Source organism: Arvicola amphibius, chromosome 11, assembly GCF_903992535.2.
Source record: "Arvicola amphibius chromosome 11, mArvAmp1.2, whole genome shotgun sequence".
Classification (NCBI taxonomy): Eukaryota; Metazoa; Chordata; class Mammalia; order Rodentia; family Cricetidae; genus Arvicola; species Arvicola amphibius.
In genome coordinates, this window is record NC_052057.2 from 55,277,187 (window position 1) to 55,287,717 (window position 10,531).

A 10,531-nucleotide genomic window follows, 5' to 3' on the forward strand; every position below is an offset into this window, starting at 1 on the left:
AAAGAAATACAAATGCTGAATTGGTATTTAATACTGTATTTGAAACCTCGGTGGGAAATGCTCTATTTATGTTATAAGATAAATCAAGGGAGCATTATACCTAGCTAGGAGAATAATCAGCTGAAGGTAACACACTGCACTCAACCACAGGGTTTTAAAACATGTGCAATAAACGATCCTTCTGTTACTTGAAAAAAAAATTACAACTATCCAAAATTGAAGAGGCTTAACTTTATAAAGAGAACTTCTTGGATTCTTTGTCGAATTGTCTGTGATACTCCAATAACTGGGGCCTGTACATTTTATTCTGATGCTAATAAATCAGGGAAGGTAGTCTACAAATCAGAAGACTTGAGTAAGGTGGAACAAAGTCCTTAAGATTCTGTCCAAAAGGCAGAATTATATGCCATTCTTATGGTGCTAAGGGATTTTAAGGAACCTCGTAATATTATTACTGACTTACAATATGCAGAAAGAGTTATCTTACATATTGAAACTGCTGAATTCATACCTGATGATACTGAACTAACCTCATTGTTTATCCAGGTACAAGACATGATCAGGAACAGGCTTTGCCCTATGTATATAACTCACATCCGATCCCATACGGGTCTGCCAGGTCCTTTAGCACAAGGTAATGCAGATATTGATCAGTTATTGATTGGTAGTGTGCTGCAGGCTTCAGAATTTCATGAAAAGCATCATGTCAATAGCAAAGGCTTGAAGAAAGAGTTTTCTATTACATGGCAACAAGCTAAGGAGATTGTAAATGCCCTACTTGCTCTTTCTATAACCAAGCACCAATGCTCGACTACTGACAAAGATACAAAATATCCGTAAGTGGATAAAACAGAATTGTCTTATCTTGCCAAGACAGGATAGGATAGTTCTATTATAGGTCCCTTGCCGTTGAAAATTGGTATGTCAGGTTGTGTTAGGCCTTAGTCAAAGTTGGTTGCCTCAACATTGCTAACGAGACTTTGTGTGATTGCCCAGGTAGTCAGTTGTCTTTGTCATCTGTTGCACATTTTGGAAGTTTCTCATTTGTACTTCATGGTTGCTTTAGTAATATTACTTCCCTTCTCAGATCTTTGATGGGGTTGAAGATTAGATAATTGTAGCTACCCTCTACATTATTTAGACTCCCTGAAGTAGAATATTTAGTAAAATTTCTGCTATATGTTCCTTGCTTAATATTGTTTGCTTTTCGTAATTTTATATGATCTGTTCTCATTGTATATACTTGTATTTGGTTTTTGAATCTGTCTTATTTAGACAAAAGAGGGAGTTGTTGGGGCGGCTGACCAATCCCTGGTCTGAGGGGTGTGGCCGCTCCAGGGCCAAAAGATACCTTTAAAAGAACTGGGTTTGGGATAGGCCCACCCCTTGTTCTCCCGCTTGGTTCTCTGCATTGCTGGAACCTCGGTTTTGTAAGTGTATCCCACTTTCTCCTTTTATTAAAACTGATTTATTCTAAAAAGGCTATTTTGGTTATTTCCAAATTCCTCTGACCGCCGCATATTTTATAACAGGCCAATAATTTAAAACAGGAAAGCTGACCCGAAGCTACATGCAAAGTAGAAACACTCAGAATGCCCAATGGGATTATGAAACGATAGTAAACACAATGACACACTATGACTTCTATATTTACCACAAAAGCTACAATAATCAATAATAAAAAGGATGGAGATTGGGCATCTCTTGGGTAAATTCCCAAGAGTGGAATTACTGGGTCCTGGGGTAGGTTGATCCCGAATTTCCTGAGAAACCGCCACACTGCTTTCCAAAGTGGTTGCACAAGTGTGCATTCCCACCAGCAATGGATGAGTGTACCCCTTACCCCACAACCTCTCCAGCAAAGGTTATCATTGGTGTTTTGGATTTTAGCCAATCTGACAGGTGTAAGATGGTATCTCAAAGTTGTTTGATTTGCATTTCCCTGATAGCTAAGGAGGTTGAGCATGACCTTAAGTGTCTTTTGGCCATTTGAACTTCTTCTGTTGAGAATCCTCTGTTCAGTTTAGCGCCCCATTTTTTTAATTGGGTTAATTAGCATTTTAAAGTCTAGTCTCTTGAGTTCCTTATATATTTTAGAGATCAAACCTTTGTCAGTTGCAGGGTTGGTGAAGATCTTTTCCCAGTCAGTATGCTGCCTTTGTGAAAGAAAGTGAGGGGTGCGTTCACCCATGAAGACGGTGGGACAGAACTAATGGGAGATCACCAACTCCAGTTGGAATGGGACTGATGGAATATGCGACCAAACCGGACTCTCTGAATGTGGCCGATGGTGGAGGCTGACTAAGAAGCCAAGGACAACGGCGATGGGCTCGGATTCTACAGCGTGGACGGGCTCTGTGTGGGCCTTGTCAGGTTCGTGATCACCTTCTTGGACCTGGGGGGAATTGGGAGGACCTTGGACTTAACATAGAGTAGGGAACCCTGATGGCTCCTTGGCCTAGAGAGGGAGGGAGTGGGGGTATGTGTGGAGGGGAGGGGAGGGAAGGGGGAGGACGAGGAGAGGAGAAGTGAATTTTTTATAAAAAAATAAACCATGGGGAAAAAAAGAAGTGGTGATAAGATAAATGAATTATCTGGAGCAATAAACATAAACTTGAGAATTAAATGAGCAAAAAAAAAGGATGGAGAATAAAAATCAATAAATGCAGGAAAATATAATCAGCTTTTAACCAAAAGACCAGATGGAACTCAGCCAAGAAAAGAATGAACCTGACCAATGCTACCCAGCTACCTATGATTCTATGTATATAGAAATCAAACACTGACTTCACAACACCCATAAATTAACTCAAAGTGACCCTTAAAATGTTATGTTTCTGAACATCTGGCTACTGATATTTATTCTAGATAGGCTCTACAGTTCTCCAAAAAGGGAGATGATCTCAGTCAGATCTTGTTCCGTAGCCCTTCATGTTCCCTTGTGGTTTAAGGCAAACCCAGTCCTAATGATACCCACACAGAAAACACTTTAGAAGAATAACTTAATGTCTGCTTTCTACCCCATGGATTATTCACAAGATGTGGCATCTGCCCCAACCACCTGACCAACACCATGCAAATCTGAGATACCTCTGCAGAGCTTCCTTATGTCTCCTGGAACTGAACTTCACTGAATCATACCATGGTAGCTAACAGTAGCAGAAAGTTAAAGCATTCCATTGCTGAAGGATGATTACCATCACTCACTCCCTTTCTAGCAGTTTCCAAACTGCCTGAAACATTTGTAAGACAAACATGAAAGTGAAATGCAATGTTCAGCACTTCTAGAAACCAGACCTTCTGCTGTCCAATTTTTCTTCTCAAATTCCCATTGTGGCAAAAACAATGCCTGTGTGTGCACACTGGGCAGTGATATCGAAAGCATTATAGCCTCCCATTCAAGGGTGGCAGAGCCTTCTCTTCCTTAGGGAATCCACATTTGGAGGCCAACAGCTCAGAGGCCAAAGGCCACTGCCAAAGTCACCAAACAGAAACATAGCCTGGCTCATGGTCCATCCCAGTCCTAGGAGCTCAGACTCTAACACCTCAGCTAACCTGGTCTTCCTAAGCTGGGGACCATGTTCACCATGGCATAACTGTGTTCTTTCTTATAGTTCCCTACAGCAGAAGCAGAGGAGAATCCAGGAAAGATCCTGTAAGGTACCTCTCATTGGCACTTCATATGGCAAAGCCTTCCCAAAGTTCCTCATTGGTTAGGACCTCCCGGATGGACCTCAGAACATTAGCAGTGATGCTACTGTGTGAACAGAGATCAAATGACTTAGAAAACACAAGCCCTCCCAGCTCTGTCCTTCCACAATAGTTCAGAGAGAGCCCCAATCTGGGAAATTTGTAGTAGAATCTTCCATCCTCCCGGCGCTTTTCCTGTTCCTCCTCCTGTTACAGCAGAAAAGCTTTCACCCTCCTTTCACCCCTCTCTGTGCTGTGACTACACCTGCTTTACAGATGGTCAGGGTACTCAATTCTTACACAGGTCTCACTTCATTTGTAAACTCACAATGAAATCTACAGAAGTTGGAGGCTCCTCATTCACTGGCCTATTTTTCCTTCTCACTGACCAGTCAAGAACCAGCATGGAAAGAGTCACAGGAGTCTTTCCAGCATTGTGCAGCAGAGGCAGGATTCGGTGTTCAAATCAATTCTCAATTATATAGTGTGAGGAAAGCCTGAGCTACAGGAGACACTGATCTAAACCAGGGGTTCTCAAGTTTTCTAATGTCACACATTAATACCATTCCTTATGAGGTGGTGACCCCCCCAACTAGAAAATTATTTTCACTGCTACTTCAAAACTACTGTTATAAATTATACTAAAACTATCTATGTATTCCAATGGTTTTTGGTCACTTTTTTGATAGGGTCACATGTTCCCTGTAAAGGGAGCCTCAACCCCTCTGGTTGAGAACCACTGCTCTATAAACTGATATAAATAAATAAATCAACAAATAGCAACTAAGAAAAAAAATGGAATGAAATTCTTAATGGCTGGGAAACATTGGAAAATAGAATCAAATAGAGATTAGTGCTGTAATGCATTTAAATAAAGTGATGTTTAAAAACGATATGAATAATTGACTTTTTAAAATGAATGATTGACTTTTTAAAATGATAGAATTAATTGGAAGAGCACTTAGCTATACTGACTTTGCAACAGAGTTGGTGGTTCGCTGCTAGAGAGAATACCATTAATAAGACATTGTATGACTTTGTCCCATGTAAAGTGTTAACTGCTGGGTGCTATAAGCTGACACATGGAGATAAAGTCAATGACCTGTTTTCAAATCTCTGAGCTGACTTCACTGTATCAACCATGATTGCCCATATCTGCATAGGAGGGATCCCTAACTGCACATTGAATAATCAGTACTTCAAATTACCCTCCCTAAATTGTACACCCACCAATGCTGTCTTCATTCACATGGAAGGAATAAAACAAGGAGTTAAATTACACAGAAAGCCAGTCACACTGCCCTAGCAGGTCCTTTCTTATGATGAAGACACCTGCATCTCACTGCCTTAAACTTCCAGCCATGACCTAGCTCAGTATGTGACTCAAATCAACCACTTTAGAACTCTGTGGAGCTACAGACCTGTAATCCAAGAATTGATGATGGTTAGTTTGGAACATAACAAAGGGGAATGCCCAGTGGGGATACAGAAAGGGCTCAAGTCCACCTCAGTCTACATAGGAAACCCTGACTCAAAACCACTTTTCAAAAAGACCAGAGATGCAGCTGTTCCAGACTTAATACATCCTTTATGGCACACGAGCATGTAATAATGTTTATGACCCTGTAATTGCCCCCTTCAGCATCATGCTAAAGGCCTGTTCTTTGACAGGGGAGCAGGGAATAGGGGGACCCTTTTGGCTGGCTGTAAATCAAGGGTTGTCTCCTTTGTTATGGGACTAGTGTTTAATGGCTGGTTAATCCTGGGGAACAAATATTTGCAATTTATCACTCTAATCTCTAAGAGCCATGGTTAGCATACTACTTATCTTTGCCATATCTGGAAGACAGTCCTCCCTTAGGTTAATTCCACTTTGTGACTTACTGTCTCCTAAGAATGGGTAACTCCTTATACCATCAATTCTATTACCATCCATTCTTGCTCTTCTACACCACAGTTTAGCAGTGGAGTGCTGCTCTCCACAGGGGATACTGTTTACCAGCTCCATAAAATTAACTATGGTTATTCACTAGCATAGATTTAAAACCTAAACGTTAAATTTTAAAAGTGCAGAGCTTCTAGAAGATATCAGACAGAACAGTGTTAAGATACCGCACAAGAGGGATTTTGGCAGGTGCAAAGAGTCCCAAGGTGGGTGAGAGACAAGCCATGCAGATCTCGCATACATGAAGAGTTTTATTGAGAGAAGGTGAGAAGGGAGCAAACAGAGAGAGAAGGGGAGTGCAGAGCTGCCTCGTGGGAAGAGAAGAGAAGAGGAAAGAGAGAGAGAGAGAGAGAGAGAGAGAGAGAGAGAGAGAGAGAGAGAGAGAGAGAGAGAGAGAGAGAGAGAAACAGAGAGAGAAACAGAGAGAGAAACAGAGAGAGAAACAGAGAGAGAAACAGAGAGAGAAACAGAGAGAAACAGAGAGAATCAGAGAGAGAGAAACAGAGAGAGAGAAACAGAGAGAGAGAAACACAGAGACAGAGTGAATGACAGAGAGAGAGGGTCACAGAGAAACATGGCTCAAAAGACCCCCTGTCGTTTGAGAGGAATAGCGGAAAGGAAGCTGGAGTGGGAGGAGCTTATCTCTTAAAGGGGCTTTTGGTGCCTGCCTACAGACCTTATGTGGACTCTGGGTTGGTCAGTGTCCTGCCTGAGTGCACCCAGCCAGATGACAGGAGACAGGCCAGCATAAAATGTCTGAATCCTAACAATCAGGGCTTTCTGAGACTGACAAATTTGCCTTCCTTAGTAACAATACAAGCACTACAGGTGCCAGCATTTCACGGTGACAGCAACTACAAAGATATTTCTAAGTCTTGTTCCCTGTGAGCTGCACAGACACAGCCCACAGAGTAAAATGCCGCCCAAGCCCAGGAAGGTGCAAGGACCACATAGGACATGTAAGGCCGGGAAGGAATATGCGGAACACTGCAGGGCAAGAAAGGTACAAGTGGGACAAGCGGGTCCACGCAGGATCAAGCAGGACCCTGCGGAACTCTGCCTCTGGCCGCTAGCTCCCACCCAGTCCCAGGAAGGATTCACCATCGGGCTCCTGCTGCTCAGCAGGCCGCTCCTCCCAATCTGAGAACAGAAGCCTCTCACTCACCATGGTCGGCCACTCCTTCCCGTCTGGGCACAGAATCCCCCTGCACACCATGGCGCGGGTGCCGAGTGCTCTACCCACAAAGGATCTCACAGAGCAGCGCGGGGCACAACTTCCGACTTCCTCAGCAGGGAAGCTGAGCCAGAAAGCTAGGTCCCGGAAGAAGAACCCGCCCATCTGACTGGCTCAAGGCCCTGATTGGCTAGTGAGGTCTGAGTGACAAGACCTGGTGAGGCGAAGGGACACAGCACAGTCCTGACTTAAACCTGTAGGACAGAACTATCACAGATTGGCCAGAAATTTGCGGAAAATTCCTCAGCAAGTGTCTTGTTAATATAAACCAATGGGTTCATTTTGAGAGAAAGAAGTAGGCAGTTCAGATAACGTTGCCTAAGAGAAACACAGGATATCTCCAGAACATTATAGACAAAGCCCGCAGTGGCCATGGGCTTGATCAGTCCCAAGTGTGGAAAGAGATGGTTCTCAGGATATGAAACAACCCTTTCACAAAGGCCAGGGTCCCAGACCTTTATCAGTTCTCACAAGCATATTCCTAGTTTCAGAGAAGGCACTCTTTTCTCCTACTCTATCTATACACCAAGGCCTCAGGGAAACCTCCTAAGACCTAGACAGGTTCCAAAACTCAGAGATGCCTAGTTTCTCAGGTATCTACTAGAAATTCTGAACTTTAAAATTTATGTGTAAGATCCATTTGAAGTTATTTTGAGAAGATTATAAATTGGATCTTGTGTACTGGGTAGCACTCCACTACTAAGCAGTGATTGATGTAGGAGAGTAGAATTAGTGATATAAAACATAGTACATAATCACAAATATAGAATTTAGCTGGGGGCAGGGACTGCCCCTAAAGTAACCCAAAGATAAGTAGTATATTAACTAGGTCTGTTAAGGAATAAGAAGCTAGAATGTGACTCTTTACCTTTTATGTATTTTGCTATTTGTGACACGACTGTGGTAAAAACAACAAGGGGGTGTGCATCCATGAAGAGGACAGAGCAAGACCTCTGTGTAAGGATCTCTCTACACTAAAAGGTAGCATCATACTTTTAAGAGGGTTTTCTTAGATAAGCTTTATGATTTATTAGGTATTAACTGTTTCTTTGTATTGCCTACATACACCTAATATTAACAAAAATCGCGGTTATTGTAGTGATGCCATGTATTATATGAAGACTGTGTTGTGTTTTCTCTAAATTTCAGTTTAACAGACTGTACCAAGCAAATATTAATTTATTGCATAATCTTATACAAAGTTTATATTCAGCTTTGTTGGATTCTTGTTGTTCAGCATTATCTAAGCACAAACACTTAGCAACATCCTATGATCAGCTGTCCCTGCTTACAAAGGATGACCACCACCAGATTTACTGACTCTTGATATTTTATCATAAAAGGAGGTATTTCCATATTCTGAGTATACAACCTGTATAAAATTTAGCCCTAATAACATGTAAATTCATGGAACACTGGGTAGAGTCTGGTGAAGTGTTCCTATTCCCAGTCTTGAAGTTACTGTTTGTAGCCTCTAACAAGCCTGACTTACCCTCAGTCAAGTAACAAGGGCTCTGAAATGAAAAATGGGAGCAGGAAAAAGGCAGAAACATAGTAGCCCCATCAAATCAGCAGCAGGGCAAAGTCTCCTCCTCATCCCCTGAGACCCTGACACTATATAAATGTCATGTGTAGTGGCATTTCATTTCTATTTTAATATATAAGCTTGCCTGAGGATCAGAATAGTAAAACAGTCACACTGGCCAGCGTTACAGACCAGGCAGGAATGACACACATCTTTACTCCCAGTAGCCACACTAGTTTGCCTTAGAAAGCAGGCAGTAGGGGTACATGTCCTTAATTCTGGAACTATAGAGGATTATAAAACAGTAAAAGATAGATTTTAGTCTCATTCTCATTCTGAGGTGTCGTGGTGGCAGGATCACCGTTTTTGAATTGAGTTCGAAGTAAGAGCAAATGGTTGATAGTTTTGCTTTTCTGACCTTCTGGTTAAACCTCACTTTCTGTCTTTGAGTTTTTAATCATGCTACAGTTTTGAGCTTTGATTTCAAGGCAACTGGCACTCACATCTCCCACAGCTCAGAACTTGGGGTTCACATGCCTCATGAAAGAAGACACCTCAAGCCTCAGGAGTAAGATTGTCCAGAAGCCCACAGGCTTTTTCTAACCTGTAGACTAGTCTGAAGCCCACCATAGTCTTGTCTCTTGTTGGGGGTCTGACTCATACCCCATTGTACATTTAGTCCTTGGATGATAATGAAACCCTCAAACACCAGTCCCTATCTCCTAAGATATGTGAACTCATGTGTGACTATTGAGTCTGTGACACGGTATTGAGTATCGTGGAATGAAAGTACAGACACCAAAAAGGTAAAATTTTAATAGCAAATAAAGGGAATGTTTATAAGAAGTAGCCATGATGGCAGGTAATGTTGACTGATAACTTTGTATTTACAGTCAGAAAGCCGACAGTGATGAATGTTGGTCATTATTACATAATTCAGTCATTATTACAAATCCAATGAACCTTATATTCAAGATACTCCCTCACAAGCACATCCCAGAGAATAATAAGATTTATATAAGTCCTCACAGGTATGACAGGAGTATTGTCCCTTGGCAGATTCTATATATAATTAAGATTAGAATCATTATTATCACTCAAAATTAATAAAAATTTGCTGTGCAGACTGCCTGTGTAGACAAGAAAATATCCTTTTTTTAATGATATCTCAAATACCACTGAGCCAAGTTTGAGGCCAAAGTATATAAAACCTTTTGAGTATGGACTTACTCCTTTCTCAAATGAAGGCTAAGCAATTTTCTTATGATCTTCAGGGCAGGATTATGAACTCCATGTAGAGTAAAGCACAGTGAAGAACTCTTCTGACCCACGCATGCAATTACTCTATTAAATCAGAAGCATACCCAACACACTTCAGTAACTGACATATGATTATGTTACCAAAGAGGAGAGAGAGAGACATAGAGGAAAAGAGAAGAAGAAAAAAAGAGAGACTCTATAAGAACCCATTGCATTGGAACTTACATAGTCAACAGAACTGTATACATGACTTTGTCAATTCTTAAGTGTAGCTAACCCCCACAAGACAACACTTTCTAAAAGTTCTTTATTTCTACTAATATATGTGCTAAATCCATACTAAACATCTCGTTTTAGCCAGGTATGGTCACATGAGGCAGAGGCATATGGATCTCTGCAAGTTCCAGGTCTAGCCTATTTACTACATTGTGAGTTCCAGTACAGACCAAGATAGAAAGTGAAACTGTGTCTCAAAACAGATTCACTCCAAAAATCTCTACTTAATAAAATTTTGGACTTAGAAAATGTATTAACAGACAAAGTACTCACTTTGTAGCTATCCATTTACTTCTGTAGTATAAAGCAAGTTGCAACAGTATGTGCCTATAATCCAATGCTTTTAAGGCTAGATAAAAAGTAGACATGAAAAATTCTGCACGCTGTAAACATGTTATTATAACAAACAATTGACCCTGTCTCAAATATGCTTAAGGGAAAGTACCAACACCTAACGTTATTTTCTGACATTTACACCCATACCATGACACACATAAACACATTTCTACACATAAATGAGCACACATGTGCAAACAAGTCATAAGTAAATAAAAAATAAAATTACAAGATGGATGATGTGACCTACCTCTTTTATTTTGAT

The 10,531-nt window shown here is 41.2% G+C and overlaps 1 protein-coding gene across 1 annotated transcript in view; it reads right to left on the bottom strand.

Annotated features, from left to right (window-relative positions):
• The window catches only part of LOC119826777 (zinc finger protein 120-like), a 50,707-nt gene extending 43,770 nt beyond the window's left edge, over positions 1-6,937 (bottom strand). Inside the window, exon 1 of the mRNA XM_038348264.1 lies at positions 6,801-6,937. Within this exon, the coding sequence (XP_038204192.1) occupies positions 6,801-6,851 (51 nt within the window). The 5' untranslated portion in view covers positions 6,852-6,937. The remainder of the gene's footprint in view (positions 1-6,800) is intronic.
• Positions 6,938-10,531: the final 3,594 nt, after the last annotated feature.